The sequence below is a fragment of the Alosa pseudoharengus genome, unplaced genomic scaffold (genome assembly GCF_046254945.1).
Source record: "Alosa pseudoharengus isolate Yale_2024_CS ecotype anadromous, Long Island Sound unplaced genomic scaffold, YU_APseudo_1.1 YU_APseudo_1.1_scf_2, whole genome shotgun sequence".
Lineage (NCBI taxonomy): Eukaryota > Metazoa > Chordata > Actinopteri > Clupeiformes > Clupeidae > Alosa > Alosa pseudoharengus.
This window is the reverse complement of record NW_027468663.1, coordinates 57,607,817-57,625,316: the sequence shown is the minus strand read 5'-3', so window position 1 is coordinate 57,625,316 and position 17,500 is coordinate 57,607,817. Positions and strand designations below refer to the sequence as shown.

At 41.6% G+C, this 17,500-nt stretch overlaps 1 protein-coding gene across 1 annotated transcript in view; it reads left to right on the top strand.

Moving 5' to 3' along the window:
- The window catches only part of LOC143134910 (estrogen receptor beta-2-like), a 31,670-nt gene that overhangs the window by 10,512 nt on the left and 3,658 nt on the right, over window positions 1-17,500 (top strand). Inside the window, exon 5 of the mRNA XM_076295625.1 lies at window positions 1,517-1,650. Coding sequence (XP_076151740.1) covers window positions 1,517-1,650 — 134 coding nt within the window. The remainder of the gene's footprint in view (window positions 1-1,516; window positions 1,651-17,500) is intronic.

The window sequence follows — 17,500 nt, the reverse complement described above, 5'->3', positions numbered from 1 at the left end:
ACGGTGGTTACCATCCAGTGACGTCATAATATGCAAATTAGAGGACTTTTACGGGCTTTTATGTTACGTTTTATGAGTAAAGAACATACTATAGAAGTTTCGTACCATTCAGGGCATTATTAGTGGGGTAATTTACGAGATAAAAGTTGGTTCCATTACGCCTGCAGAAACTCATTCGTTTCTGACAGCGCTACTCGACCAGGGTTCGACCAAGGGAAAACAGATTCTGGGAGGGTGTTTGGCTCGGGGTCATGGTGCAAAGGACCCTAGGGTGAAATTATTCCGAACCATTGCTTTAAGTGCATAGACAGTAAAAGAAAGTGTCAACGCTAACCAGGCTAATAAACAAACCATGCTACAGTGAGTTAACGTCGAAGGGCAAAGTCACGTGACTTCTAGTCGTAGTCTGTTTATGAAATGAAAGGAGCAATTTCGTTTTTTTAAAAGAAGGCAAAATCCGAACCGAACCGTGACTTCTGTGTACCGTTACACCCCTAGTGTGTGTGTGTGAGAGTGTGAGTGTGTGTATGTGTGTGTGTGTGTGTGTATGCGTGTGTTTGCATGTGTGTGTGTGTGTGTGTGACACCAGGGCTTCAGTGTGCTGTTAGAAGATGAAAGGACAATAAGAGCGTCTTTTCTCAAGGCCGTCAGAGACTAATCATTTAGTCTAACGCTAATCTCCCTCAGCCGCCCAGATATACCACATGCATCAGGGTGTGTGTGTGTGTGTGTGTGTGTGTGTGTGTGTGTGTGTGTGTGTGTTTCAGAATCTATGTTTTGTCCTTCAGGTAACTGATGCGTCATAAGTTATATTTGGTGTTTTTTTTTTCAAAGTTTGAAGTGGAGATATCCTGCCTGTGTGTGTGTGTGTGTGTGTGTGTGTGTGTGTGTGTGTGATTTAGGCTCTTTTTCAGGGTGATGATGGAAAATCACTGATGTCATTTCATCCCTCTCTTCCTCCCTCTCTCTCTCCCTTTCCCTCTCCTCCCCCTCTCTCCTCCTCTCCTCCTCCTTCTCTCCCTCTCTCCCTCCCTCTCTCCCTCCCCCTCCCTTCCTCTCCTCCTCCTCCCCCTCTCCTCCTCCTCCCCCTATCCCCCTCTCCTCTCCCTCTCTCCTCCTCCTCTCCCTCTCCCCCTCCTCCTCCCCCTCTCCTCCTCCTCCCCCTATCCCCCTCTCCTCTCCCCTCCTCCTCCCCCTCTCCTCTTCCTCCCCCTCTCCTCCTCCTCCCCCTCTCCTCCTCCTCCCCCTCTCCTCCTCCTCCCCCTATCCCCCTCTCCTCTCCCTCTCCCCCTCTCCTCCTCCCCCTTCCTTCCTCTCCTCCTCCTCCTCCTCCCCCTCTCCTCCTCCTCCCCCTATCCCCCTCTCCTCTCCCTCTCCCCCTCTCCTCCTCCTCCCCCTTCCTTCCTCTCCTCCTCCTCCTCCTCCTCCTCCCCCTCTCCTCCTCCTCCCCCTATCCCCCTCTCCTCCTCCTCCCCCTCTCCTCCTCCTCCTCTCCTCCTCTCTCTCTCTCCGGTAGGGATGAGGGCCGCTGTGTGGAGGGCATGGTGGAGATCTTTGACATGCTGCTGGCGGCCACTGCCCGCTTCAGGGAACTCAACCTGCAAAAGGAGGAATACGTCTGCCTCAAAGCCATGATCCTGCTCAACTCCAGTACGTCTCTCCCCCTCTCTCTCTCTCTCTCTCTCTCTCTCTCTCCTTGTGTGTGTGTGTGTGTATAAGGAGGAATATGTCTGCCTCAAAGCCATGATCCTGCTCAACTCCAGTACGTCTCCCTCTCTCTCCCTCCCTCCCTCTCTCTCTTTCTCTCTCTCTCTCTCTCTCTCTCAATTTCAATTTCAATTTCAATGGAGCTTTATTGGCATTACTCAATGAAGCAGTGTTGCCAAAGCAAACATATAACAAAACAACACAGATACAATATCTGTTTAAAAATAAAAAATACAAATATAATAATAATAATAATAATAATAATAATATAATAATAATAATAATAACAAAATGATAATAATTAAAAAGAGAGAATAATAAATTAAATGTATAATTATACAGTATTACTATATACTGTATATTTATCAATGTGCTATCATGGGTATTGGTTATTGATATAAAGCAAAGCATGTCACAATATGGGTCACTCACTTCCTCGATTTATGACATGTTAACAGGTACTGCGCAGCGAGTTTTACACAACTTGTATGCTCTCCCAACAAGTATGGGAGCTTGTCTGTGTTGACTGTGTTGAATTTACTGCATTCAGTGAGGAAGTGTTTTTCATCTTCTACTACTCCCTCACTGCACTGCAAACACAACCTTTCCTCCCTAGGGAGCCAGGTTTGCCTGTGTCTTCCCATTTCTAAGGCCAGAGAGTGTTCACTTAATCTATAGGATGTTAGTAATTTTCTTTGTTTGTACTCGGTAATTTCTTTTAGATAAGATGCAAATTCATAATTGGTTTTGATTTTTTGGAAACATTTCAATTTGTTGGATTGTTCAATATTGTTTAGCCAATATTTGTAATATTCTTCTTTTGTTAATTTTTCGATATGTTTTAACTTTGCCTGAGACATGTCAGGTGTATTCAAATTCAAATTGTGTTTTGATATAAGATAATCAAAAGGATCTCTCTCTGGGTGGGTTCTCCTCTGTACAAGGGCACTGTGATTACATTCCTCTGGTTTTGAGGACAGTACATGGTGATAAAATGTGCATGCTCTTTTTTGAATATCAACTAATAGTGGATATCTTCCAAGTTCTGCTCTGCATGCAATATTTTTTGCATTCCTGTGTACCCCCAAGATGTTCTTACAGAATTCCAGGTGTAGTGTTTCTGCTGGGCATTTGTCCCATAGCTCATAATTATCTTGATGTTTTATGCCCCAAATTTCACTGCCATATAAGATAATGGGCTTGATAACCGAATCAAAAATCTTTTGCCACAATTTGATAGGGGTGTTGTATTGGTATAGTGATTTTCTTATGTAATAATATGTTCTCCGTGCTTTGTCAACCAGGTCTTTAATAGCCAGATTAAAATTGCCCGTGGAGGAAATGTTTAGGCCCAAATAGTTATAGCTTGTCACTTGGGAAAGTCTGTTTTCACCAAGGGTGAAATTATATTTATTGTCTGTTGAACGTGTCTTTTTTTGAAATATCATTATTTTAGTTTTTTCTTTATTTATGGGGAGGTTCCAAATTTCAGAGTAATTTTCCAGGATTGACAGACTCTCTTTTAGCCCCTCCTCAGTTGGGGACAGAAGTAGGAGGTCATCCGCAAACAGGAGACATTTAATGTCTCTACCCCCAATTGTGACTCCTGATAGTTTGGATTTTGCTATGTCTGATGTTAGATCATTGATGTATAGATTGAAGAGTATAGGACTAAGACTACAACCTTGCCGAACACCTTTGGCTTGTTTAAAGTATGATGTTCTTTTATCATCGATTTTGACACAACATCTGTTGTTTTTGTATATATCTTTTATAAGGTCATAGATTCTTCCCCCTATCCCATTTTCTATCAGTTTAAGTAAGAGTCCATCATGCCAGACTGAATCGAAGGCCTTCTTGAAGTCTACAAAGCATCCAAAAAGATTTCCTCTGTTGGTGTTCTGTACATATTTTTCAATTAATGTCTGTAATGTATATATGTGGTCAGTTGTTCTGTGTTTTGGCATGAACCCGATCTGGGAGTTACTTAGAACCCTATTTTCCTGTAAGAATTCTACCATTCTGTTATTTATGATGCTACAGAAAAGCTTTCCTAAGTTGCTGCTTACAGCAATGCCTCTGTAGTTGTTTGGATCTAGTTTATCTCCGTTTTTGTAGATTGGTACGATTTGATTTTCTTTCCATGGCCGTGGGAAATGACCAACAGCTAGAACTAGATTGAAAAGTTTGAGAATGGCTTGTTTCAGTATTGGGCTGCTGTACTTAATCATTTAATTATGTATCCCATCGCACCCACATGCCTTTTTGTTTTTTAGGGTGGTTATTTTTTCGTTTAGTTCAGCTAGTGATAAAGGGGTGTCTAGATTGTTCAATTCATTTTTTACTTTTGATTCCAATTCTTGTAATTTATCAGTCAATTGTGTTTGGAGTGGATTTAGTTTATCTTCACTGTAGAGTTGCCCAAAATGGTCTGTCCAGATGTTTGCATCACATAGGGGGATCTGTTTAGTTTTTTTGGTGATCTCAAGTTTGTTCCATAACTCCCAAAATGAATTTTGATCGACAGCATCTTCTATGTCTTGTTGCATTTTATTCATGTATGTGCCTTTTTTCTGTCTTAGTAATGATTTGTATTTGGTAAGAGTTTGTTGGTATAGTAACCGTGTGCTTATATTTGTTTGTTCCCTATGTTTCTTATTTGATAGTGTTCTTAACTGTTTCCTTAATGTTTGACATTCTTTGTCAAACCACTCGTTCTTTTTAGTTTTAGATTTTTTTTTCTTGTATTTTTTCTTTACCTTTAGTATTTTGCTGGCCACTAAATTAAAAATTTCAGAAATCTTTTCTGTCGCTAGATTTATGCCTTCTCTATCCTCTTGAAATTTTGTGAACAAAAATGTGTATATAAGGTTTTCAATTTCGGTACTATTAAGTTCAGTCTCATATTGAAGCAGACTGTCAGTTCCCCATCGAAATTGAGTTGGCAGGGGATGGAGTTTAGTTTCATGTTTTTGGGATGTTTCTTGTTTGACTCTCGTTTTTAAACTCAGAGTGATGTGGCTGTGGTCTGAGAGTGGAATTTGAGGCATAACCATAAAATAATTAATGTAGCTTGGATCAATATCTGTTATTGCATAGTCTACAACACTACTACCAAGATGTGAGCAGTAGGTGTACCTACCCAGAGAGTCACCTTTGATTCTACCATTAGTGATGGCGAGACCCAGGCTTTTACAAAGCTGAAGCAGCTGTTTGCCATTTTTGTTAACTATATTATCAGCGCTCTGACGTGATCTTTCAAATTTGTTTTCATTTATTTGAGCTTCAGTGATATATGCATAACCATTTGGGTTTATATAATCTTTTTCTGTACCTGTTCTTGCATTCATGTCTCCCATTAGCAAAACTGATCCTTCAGATTGGAATTGTATGATTTCTGAATGCAGAATTTCAAAGGTTTCTTCAGAGTAGTAGGGTGATTCATATGGGGGTATATAGATGGCGCATAGATAGATGTCAAAATCTGAGAAAGTGAGCTCCTTTTTTAACTTAATCCATATATGTGACTTTCCCTTCTTTACAGGATAAATATGATCAGTAAGATTATCTTTAAACAATACTACAATTCCCCCTGAGTCTCTTCCACATTTTACTTTAGGAAGTTTAACAGAAGGAATATAGAGTTCCTTGTAATGTGGAATGGAGTTAAACTTTTCTCCTCCTTTACTCCATGTTTCTAACAGTATTACAATATCTGAACTATTTACAATATTTACAAAGTCAGGATGTGTACTCTTCTCACCAAAAGCATATGAGTACAACCCTTGTATATTATAGCTAGTAATTCTAAGTGATGTCATTGTGTATCTTTAGTCTTTGCCATAAAGAAATATGTATGTTTTGTCTTAAATCAAAGTTAACTTGAGGCTAGGTTGTATCAAAATTAAGTATAGGCCTAATTATCTAAAAAAAACAACTTAAAACTTAAAAAACTTACTTAAATGAAACTTACATCCAGATTTATATAGAATTGTACACACACACACACACACACACACACCTAAACAGATAGATATACATATACATATACTAGAAAAACATGGACAACACACATACACACACAGACATGCAAAGCCTACTACCCCCCCCCCCCCCCCCCCCCCACACACACACACACACACACACAATGCATTTTCTTCTCATTAAGTAAGTCTAGATTAACAGAAAAGTACTATTAAATTAAACTTAAGGCAATATTTACCCCCCCCTCACCAACACCAACCCACCCACACCCACACCATACACACATCATGCACACAGTTTGACATGTCACACTTACAGGCACTCGCACACACACACACACACATACACACACACACACATAGATATACCTAGACATGAACATTTATCCACATGGGTGTTTGCAAATACACACACACACACACACACACACACACACAACCATACACACACATATAGGTCCCTATCTGGCAGACATGGAGCCTGGGCATGTTAATTGTTCACAAATAAATTTTAGCATTTCTTCAATATTGCTTAACTCGGTTACTCTAACTTCTCTACCTACTACAGTTGTTCGGCTTTTTGTCTGTACTTCGGGTGTATTAGTCATCTCTTTAACTGGATGTTTCTGTTTTCTGTTCAAAGCAGTGTCTTTGATTACCCTTGCAAAAAGTCTCATCCCGCCTTCATGTATGTGCAAGCGATCATACAGATGCTCCCTTGTGATTTGAGTGTGGTGGGCTATTTGTGCATTTGGCATGCTTGCACATGCCTTGCCGATTTCTTTGTTTATGGAGTTGATGGTTCTGTCTGGAATGTCCTTTCGTGGTAGAAGTGTTGATATGATGATCTTTGAGCTTGGATATAGGTTGGTTGCCATCTTGGCTAAATTGGTCAAGGCTTTTGCCACATCTGTGTTGTGGTTGCCAAGGTCATTAGTCCCTGTGTGAACAATTATATGGGAGGGCTTGTCCAGCCTACCCTCTCTCAGCAGCTTTACAGCCGACTGGACAGTAGGACACCACATTTTCCTTACTGACCTTTCAGGAAACAGCCTCCTTGGTCCTCATCTCCTCCAGTTGACTCTCCAGAGCCTGTGTATGTTGTTCTCTCTTGGACAGTTCTTGTTTCACACTTGTCAACTCACGCCTCATCTCCTTGTTGGCCTCCTCCAGCTGCCTCATAGCAGTGCATAGCCGTTGAAGCTGCACATTGGGGTTGCTGATCTGGATGACCTGCTCTTGGAGCTGGCAGATGTTGTTGGTAGTGTTACTACTGGCTCAAATAGTACCAAAAGAGCAGGAGAGAGGTCGACAAACAAATGTCCAAGGGGTTTATTGCATAACGCAAAGGTTTACATAAACGATATTCAACTTAAAGAAACAAATCGAACACAAAGCAAGCCGCTCTCTCCCGCCCGCCGCGCCATAACCAGGCCCTCTTTATGCCGTCAGGCTGGGACACGCCTCGCGCGCCGGCACATCCCATCAATTAAGCACCCAGGACCAGGCCTAGAATAGAGACAAGACACGGTGATACAGAACAGGAGAAATAGATGCAATGCAGGATGTAACACACCCCCCCTTAAAAGACGGGTCCTGGAGGCTATTCTACATAACACCACAACCATAATGTGACTAAAGCTATAGAATTAATACACCAAAGTACGCCAAATGTACAAAATAGTGCAAAAATGTGCAACATATCCATAAATATTTACAAAATATACCATTCTACAGGAAAAACTTTAACCCCCTTTTCCCAAACCCATCTCACAACTGTCACAACTTCTGTAATCCGGGCCCTGGAAGACAGAAAAAAACAACAGAAAGAAAGGCATGGGGATAGTAAACACCAAGGCATTAACCAGAGGGAGCACGGGACAAGGCGTCTGCAATCACATTATCTGTGCCTTTAATGTGGCGAATATCCAAATGGTATGGTTGCAGAAAAAGAGCCCAACGCATTAAGCGCTGATTTGGATTTTGAAGGGAGTGCAAGAAAGTTAACGGGTTATGATCACAGAAGACTATCAGAGAAACAGCACCAGCTACATAGACATCAAAATGCTGAAGTGCCCAAATTAATGCCAAAGCTTCTTTCTCAATGACAGAATAATTTGCCTGATAAGAAACAAACTTTCGAGAGAAGAAAGAGACTGGACGATCAACACCATGTTCATCTTCCTGAAGCAAAACAGCTCCAGCTCCTACCTGACTAGCATCGACTTGCAGTTTGAATGGCCGGTTCAACTGCGGCGCTGCAAGGACAGGAAAGGAAGTTAAGAGAGCTTTAACAGTCTCAAAGGAAGTCTGGCAATCAGGTGTCTAGCTAAATTTGACACTGGACTTCAGTAGGTCAGTTAACGGAGCAACAACTGAAGAGAAATTTGGGCAGAAACAACGATAAAAACCCACCATACCCAAAATCCTCATCAGCTCTTTTTTGTTTATGGGTGACGGATACTGGTCTATGGCCAAAGTCTTAGCTCGTATGGAACACACTTGTCCTTGGCCTACCACCTTTCCCAGGTAGGTCACTGTCGCCCTTGCAAACTCACACTTTGCAAGGTTGACAGTTAACTGAGCCTGGGCAAGGCACTGGAACAGAGCTTTAATAGAGTCCAAGTGGCCACCCCAAGTATTACTAAAGACCACCACATCATCTAAATACACTGCACAACCCTCTAGACCAGCGACTACGGTGTTCATCAGTCGCTGGAACGTGGCGGGAGCGTTACGTAACCCAAAACTCATCACTTTATAGGAGAACAACCCCTGTGAAGTGATAAAACTGGACACCTCTCTTGCACGGTCAGTCAAAGGCACTTGCCAGTAGCCCTTGAGGAGATCGAATTTGCTAACAAATGTGGCGGCACCAACTTGGTCTACACAATCCTCTATACGAGGCAACGGAAAACTATCTGGTTTTGTGACAGCATTAAGTTTCCTATAATCGGTACAAAACCTAAAGGTACCATCTGGCTTGTTAACCAGAAGACATGGTGATGCCCAGGCTGATGCAGAAGGTTCAGCCAGACCATTGTCGAGAAGGTACTCTACCTCTGCATCAATGTGCTTCCGCTTCTCTTGAGAAACACGATAAAAACGCTGCCTAATTGGGCCAACATCCCCAACATCTATGTCATGTTCCAACAGATGCGTCTGAGTCGGAGTATCTGAAAAGAGAGTTGGAAAGTTATTAATTAAATTGATTAACTCAGCACACTTGTCCTCAGACAAGTGTTGCAGCAACTGTGGAAGTTGCTTCAATGTCTCAGAATTGTGTAACCGTGCACGCAAAACTCCATCATCAGGAGCTCTGATCTCCTCTTGCTCCTGCGTTGCCACCGGAGAAACAAGAGGAAAATAATTAGACAGACTGGCGTCACTTAGAGCTACAGGCTGTGCAGCAGCTTTACACTTGAATGTATCTGAACGTTCGTGATAAGGCTTGAGCAGGTTAAGGTGACACAACTGGGTGCTTTTCCTCCTGTCAGGAGTGGCAATTACATAATTAACATCTGAAACCTTTTTGACAACAGTGTATGGGCCAGAAAACTTTGCCTGGAAAGGAGATGACAAAACTGGCAGAAGAGCAAGCACATTATCACCCACTGCAAAAACACGACGCTGAGTTTGTTTATCATACCGCTCCTTCATTTTAAACTGAGTGTTAGTCAACTTCTCACGGGCCAACCTACCCGCCTCGTAAAGACGTCTTCTAAAACCATTTACATAATCACACAAGGCTTTTGGTGGCTCCTTAAGGTCCAAACCATCCTTTAGGACAGCCAAAGGCCCACGTACAGAGTGGCCGAAGACTAAATCATTAGGGCTGAACCCGGTACTTTCTTGAACCACCTCCCTAGAGGCAAGCAACAGCCATGGCAAACCTTCCTCCCAGTCACGTCCCAACTCCATACAATAAGCACGGAGAAGGGACTTCAGTGTCTGGTGGAAACGTTCAAGAGCACCTTGGCTCTGAGGGTGGTAAGCTGAGGCTTTGTTGTGTTTTATGTGAAGCTGGCGTAAAACCTGAGCAAAGACACGAGACATAAAATTGGAGCCTTGGTCAGTCTGGACAACCTTTGGAATACCAAATATAGAAAAAAACTGTGAAAGAACCCTTACAATGGACCTGGTTGTAATAGAGCGTAGTGGGTAGGCAGCAGGGTAGCGGGTTACCTGACACATTATGGTCAGCAAATACCTAGATCCACCTTTAGCAACAGGCAACGGCCCTACACAGTCCAACTATAAATGCTCAAAAGGACCAGCCACAACAGGTATTGGATGCAAAGGTGCAGGCTTTATAACCTGATTGGGCTTTCCAGTCATCTGGCATATGTGGCAGGTTTTAATATAGGCCGCAACATCTTTCTTTAATTTAGGCCAATAGAAATTACGCATAATGCGATCATATGTCTTTCTCACCCCCAAATGCCCCAACATGTCGTGAGCAGTCTTCAGCACCAGTTGTCGGATGGTGGTAGGCACAACAACCTGAAACCATGGTTCCCCCAGTGAAATGTTAGTTGAGGGTGTCCATTTTCTCACTAGCAAACCATCTTGAACAGAATAACCATGAGCCACACTCTCAAAACACTCAGCAGGAACAGCTCACTCAAACAACGAAGACAGAGATTGGTCCTCATGCTGTTCCTTAACTAGCTCTTCATGAGAAAGAGTCAAGGGAAAATCTGGTAAAGCAAACCTAGTCTTTTCTGCAGTTGCCTTAACTTCCAGGGCCTCCACCGCAGCAGCACGACTAGCAGCACGGGTCACAGCACAAGCAGCAAACACCTGAGGTAACTCTTTTAAACAGTCATCGGGCTCATTCCTCAGCTGAGGAGAATCAGTCACCACAGGAATAGGGTTACTCTGCCAAACACGCCCACCAGCCAGATTATTCCCTAATATAAGAGACAACCCATCAACGGGGAGGGCAGGGCGTACTCCCAACTCAACCTCCCCCTCTACCAACTCAGAGTAGAGCACAACCCTGTGTAAAGGGACTTCAAAAGTACTAAGATCAATACCTCTCATCAAAAGAGATCTCCCAGACCTGGAGGAAGAAGAAAACGGCAAAATAGACGCCAAAATAAAGGACTCTGATGCTCCTGTATCACGCAAGATTTTTACAGGAAACTTCTCCTCACTGCCAATTAGTGAAACAAATCCGTCTGAAATAAATGGAGTGTAATTAGGCTTCAGTTTGTTAGGAAGTACAACATCTAAATGAAAAGGCGACACAGCTAAAGCAGCAGGTTTCACAAACGAATAACGAGCTTTGGCCTTTGACTTCAGCACTGGACAGTTCCCTTTCCAATGACCTTTCCCTTGGCAATAACGGCAAACTTGCTCTGCATCAGATGTAGCACCTGACCTGTCTTGACTAACTGGCAGAGGATTAACGTTTGGAGTTTTATTGCGAAAAGAAAACACGTCTCTTTGTCCATTTGCTGAACGCAGACGTTCGCCAAAATGAGCTTTATGCGTTAGTTCGTATTCATCTACCAACACCGCAGCATCGGCCTCGTTCGCAGCCTGTTTTTCAGCAATATATGTCGCAACACGCTCTGACAATGTGTTCTTAAATTGCTCCAAGACTATTAAGTCAGTCATGTTGTCAACTGTTTGCACGTTAGAGGCGACGCACCAGCGTTGGTATTGTAACCGCAAATCCCTCGCAAACTCAACATTGGTTTGATCTGGACGTCTTCGCATACCTCTAAACCGCTGCCGATATGCTTCTGGAATTAACTCAAATGATCTCAAAACTGACGCTTTTATAAACTCGTAATCTTTAGCATCCTCAACACTGAGAGCGGAGAACTTTCCCAGTAAGGGTGCACTGCAGCATAAGAGCGCGATGTGAGTCAGGCCAACCCTGCGCGTCTGCTACCCTTTCAAATAACACGAAGAATGTGTCGACATCCTTTTCATTAAAGGGAGGAAGAAGCCGTAAACTAGTGGAGATATCTAGCTTTGGATCCCCTAAACCAGGCATTCTCCCTTGTTTAATAAGATCCAAACGTTCAGCTTCGAGTTCAAGCTTTTGCTGTTCTAATTCTCGTTTAGCACATTCATTTTGTTCATTAAGATGCAACCTATCCATTTGCATTTGATGTTCCATCTTACGATTTTCTAACTGTAAGAGTAACAGTTCTTTTTGTTCAGCAAAGGTTAAATTTGCAGCATGACTTGGAGTCAGGGGATTTCTTTCCTCATCATCAAATGCATCGCCAAACGCTTCAAGTAAACCCTTGGTGCACAAGGCTGCCTTCACTGTACTTTTTATCTCTTTTTTATATCGCTTACTCGTAAGCTCTATATTGTAATGGCTAGCAAGTTCTATTAATTGCTCTTTTGTCAATGCATTTAACAAAATTTCCGAAGGTTCCTCCACAAACTTTTCGACAGGCGACGCCATTCTTCAAACAATAAAGATTGCTATTATGAACTCAAATGAACATACGAAATTACAGTCTAAATTCTGAATGAACTAAACATGAGCCGGCAAGGCCAGCGACATTTCAATAAGCCAAATAACCATTCCTTTTAAGCACACAAAAATACCCCATATAATAACTAGACGCGGATCTTCAAACAGGCCTGCGGTGGGATAGATTAAACACAAAGCCCGCAGGAATGGCTAAACAACCAGTAATCTGGCGATTTCCCCTATACCTCGGTAGTGCCCCCGAGACTAATGCTCTAGCCACGGACCTGTTCAAAAACAAAAAACCACACGTCCCATAAAACACGCAACCTACAGTGTAAGCATAAAAAGAAAGGTTATGGCTAATTGATTAATTGCATATCGCTGAACTTACCCTCCATGTCCGACATTCCCATTCAATTTCAATGGCTCCAACAAGTCAAAAAACATTCCTGTTATTGCGAAAACCGCTCGAGGCGCAATATATAAAGTTTGGATATGAATAGGCAAATAACTCCCGTCTATTCGACAGCACAGCTTTTCCTTTGTTTAAATTACAGCGCAATCGCCAACTAAACAGTGGATTCAATAACGGAAACAAGACAGATTAATTCACTTCCCCGAGTTTGCATTTAGGGCCTTAAGACGTTTAAACGCGAGTGTCCCGTCGGCCTACTCCAAGAACAATAGACGCAGTCTAAAGTGCAGGCGGAAATATGTTTTTTAAACGAGCCCCCACTTTGTTACTACTGGCTCAAATAGTAACAAAAGAGCAGGAGAGAGGTCGACAAACAAATGTCCAAGGGGTTTATTGCATAACGCAAAGGTTTACATAAACGATATTCAACTTAAAGAAACAAATCGAACACAAAGCAAGCCGCTCTCTCCCGCCCGCCGCGCCATAACCAGGCCCTCTTTATGCCGTCAGGCTGGGACACGCCTCGCGCGCCGGCACATCCCATCAATTAAGCACCCAGGACCAGGCCTAGAATAGAGACAAGACACGGTGATACAGAACAGGAGAAATAGATGCAATGCAGGATGTAACAGTAGTTTCTTCTTTAAATATGAAGTAGTCCTGTTCCAGCAGAGAGAAGTTGTCTTGTAGTGCTCTTATTCTGGGAGAAGTGGGAGCCTTTGGTTGGTATAGGGGTGTGTTGAGGCAGGATTCATCATATTCTCACTTTGATGGCATCTGGCTTTTCATTGATTTGGTCTTTTCTCTCAAGATTTTCCAGGACCTTTTGGACCTCTCTCTTCAATAGTCCAAATTTAGCCTGAAATTCACTGAGACCAGCTTCTGGTCCTTGGATCAGAACTGTGCCATTGTGGTATATGTTGATGGTCAGCCTTGCCCCCTGTTCATTTTCAAGGGACAGTTGCCTGCCTTTACAGATACCTCCCTTTCTAATGCAGTTCATTTCAGTCAAAAGTGTGCAATGCCAAGCATCTGTGTTTTTAGTGAAAAACAGCAGGTTGCAGCAAACTCTTTTATTCTCTGGGCCACTGTAGTCTAGGAGAAGGGTCTCAGGGTGATCTCTCAATAGTGCTTCCTTCATTTTTTTCTTTTTGTCCATTGATTTAATGTCTTTGGGATATTGTATCTCCATTTCATCTTCATTTTTAAAAAATGCCTCTGCTTTGGGCTCATTTTTCTTCAAAGAAGCATCCATTATGATGTCATCGACAGCCATAACTGACATTTACTGTTGATTAGCTTGTTTAGCACTTTAGCTTTGTCTTCTCATTCAATTTCCAGTGTCTTGTCAACAGTGGCGGCTGGTGGTATTTTTTTCTAGTGAAGCAGTTATGAAATTATGACCCCCACCCCCCCACGATGACATTGAACTGTCTGCAATGGCATAAACAAAAGCTATGTTGTTTGATCAGTCAGAGAGCTCAGAGTAATTTGTTGAGAAATCAAGACCTGTTTACCACCATCTCAAAGTACAGGCCACAAATGGGGTGTAGTAGGCCTAAGACTGGACAAGACAGTAAACAAGGTTTATGTATTATTATTATAATTATTATTATTATAAGTTTGCATATTTTTGTTAGACATATTGCTTGCAAAGACTAGGCTATCTATGGCCATGCCCCCAAAAAAGAGCATCTCCACTTTAGCACTAATTAGTGACTAGGTAAGTCTCTATACTGAAAACAATACCAACTATATTTTCTGATCTTGATATAAGATGAATAACACTTGGTTAGACTGTATTAGATAAGCAGTTTTTGCAGTGTAGCCTATTAATGCCAAGTTGTTGATATCCACATCTTGAAACAACAACCTTCCAATAGGCCCTATTCTAAGCTACTAATTATGCCCCATAAGCAATGTCAAATTCAGTAGCCTATTGAGACACATTCTTGCCTCTGGGATACATTATACCATGACTGCTGCTCTGGCATATGTTTGACCAACCGGTTTGTTTCTGTCACAGCCTTCCTTCTATACAGAAGTAAAAATCCACTTGACATTTGCCTCCTGATACACTGAAGAATCCTAGATTTTTTTTCTGAATCAATCAGTGTCTATTTCGTTTTTAAATGGTAGTTGAAATTTAGCTTCAAGTAGATTGTTCTGAATTGTCTTTGACAAAATTGAGGATTTAAAATGGGAAGCCAAAACGTTATAACACATCCATAACATAGGCTAATGTTATCATAACACATCAGTGAACTTACAGGATGGCTACGTTGAGAAGCTGCACTTACTAATCAATGCATAGCCTACTTGGAACAAGTTTATCCTTACCGTAGCACCCACGAACTGTGTTAATTTCACAGGAAGTCTCTTGGTCTCCCCTCTGCATTCACTCATAGGTCCTCATTTCAAAAAACTTAAAGAATCCTGTAAATTGCGGTGAACGATGTTCATCGCCTGAAACTTCCGTCGAATCCATCTTGCTAGGACTTAGCGAGTCACTAACGTTAGCTGTGGGGAGACCGCTAGCAAGCATTCCACCTAGTTAATGTTAGAAAACACAGAGCTACACACAATACTTCTAAATAAAACGTTCCCACCTACACAGAAAAAAATCCGATGTACCTTACAAAATGAATGTAAAACAAACTATGTGAATGAGTTACACAATTTATAATGAAACTCTAGCGAGGTCACTGAAGGCAACTGAAAAGTGATGGCAAGCTAATGGAGACAGTGATTAGCCAGAGTGTTGCGTCAATCATATTCAACAGCAGGAAGTGTGAAATTCTGCCCAATCGGTCACTGCTTCACGGGTGGGACTTATCTGCCATAAGGATCAATTGAAACGGAAAAAATCCACGAGCCGCCTGGGGTTTCACTCGATTTACATTGAAGTCAATGGGGAAAGATATCTATGGTAGTGAAGCAAAACGAAAAGTTGGTGAAGCAGTCTGATTCTCTGTAATTCTCTGTTCCACCGCGGGTGACTGATGGCGCTGTTGTCACTCACAGAATTGATTTCAGGAAAACAGTTCGTGTTAGTGACTGTATTTCTGTTTCAAAGGAGTAAAATTGGGATTATTATAAGATTTTTTTTTGTGTTTTGTTTTTTACTTGTTTTTGGTGAAGCACTGCTTCACCTGTAGTCTTATAGAAGCCTCCTCTGCTTGTTAAGTAGTACAGAGGTCCTACCTTCACAGATTTTTGCCTCTGTTGGTTACTTCAATGTCTTCAATCGTAGAATTTGGAATTTGGGAGCAAAACATACATTTTCTGGCAAAAAGCCAAAGTTGTCTCAGCAGCTCATTTTTCTGCTGCCTGTTGTCTCCAGAATTCTAGAAGCTCTCTCTCTCTCCTTGTGTGTGTGTGTGTGTATAAGGAGGAATACGTCTGCCTCAAAGCCATGATCCTGCTCAACTCCAGTACGTCTCCCCCTCTCTCTCTCTCCCTCTCTCTCCCTCTCTCTCTCTCTCTCCTTGTGTGTGTGTGTGTGTATAAGGAGGAATATGTCTGCCTCAAAGCCATGATCCTGCTCAACTCCAGTATGTCTCCCCCTCTCTCTCTCTCTCTCTCCCTCTCTCTCTCTCTCTCTCTCTCTCTCTCTCTCTCTCCTTGTGTGTGTGTGTGTGTGTGTGTATAAGGAGGAATATGTCTGCCTCAAAGCCATGATCCTGCTCAACTCCAGTATGTCTCCCCCTCTCTCTCTCTCTCTCTCTCTCTCTCTCTCTCTCTCTCTCTCTCTCTCTCTCTCTCTCCTTGTGTGTGTGTGTGTGTATAAGGAGGAATATGTCTGCCTCAAAGCCATGATCCTGCTCAACTCCAGTACGTCTCCCCCTCTCTCTCTCTCCCTCTCTCTCTCTCTCTCTCTCACACTCTCTTTCTCTCTCTCTCTCTCTCTCTCTCTCTCTCTCTCTCTCTCTCTCTCTCTCTCTCTCTCTCTTTCAAATTCAAATTCAAAATGCTTCATTGGCATGACAAATAAGACATTCGTGTTGCCAAAGCAGTCATACAAAGTATGGAGGGAACATGGAATAAGACACAGAAAAAGTGTCTATACAGTATGTGTAGACTAGGTGTATACTGTAGGTGTACACTATATCACAGTATAATATATATATATATACATACACATAAGTGTACACTATATCACATTATAATATATATATATATATATATATATATATATATATATATATATATATATATATATATATATATATATATATATATATATATATATAAACATAGACATAAGTGTACACTATATCACAGTAAAATATATATATATATATATACATAGACATAAGTGTACAATATATCACAGTATAATATATATATATATATATATATATATATATATATATATACATAGACATAAGTGTACAATATATCACAGTATAACAATAACAACACAGAAACATAATATATATATATATATATATATATATATATATATATATATATATATATATATACACACACACTCACATATACGTACATACATGTGCAGATGAGCATAGCTTTAGAACAGGACAATATATATAGATCCTCTATAGGGATAAGAATATAAATATAAATAAATGAAGCAAAATAAAATTAAGTTATGCTAGAGTCTCTCAGCTTATGACAGTGTGAAATGTATTTTGCTGCTATAGGGGCTGAATGTCCCTCTCCTGAAAGGATAGCCAGTTTTTCATGTGTGCCCATGGCTTCAAAGTTTGGGTCATATGTTTTAAGACTAGGGAAAGCTGCATCTCTGATGTCTTTATATTTATCACAGTGAAGAAGAAAGTGCTCCTCTGTCTCAACCTTCCCTGTCTGGCAGTGACCACATATTCTTTCCTCTCTGGGCAGCCAGGTTTTCCTGTGTCTGCCTGTTTCCACTGTAAGATTGTGGTCACTTGGTCAGGATTTGCACTTGGTCAGGATTTGCCTCTG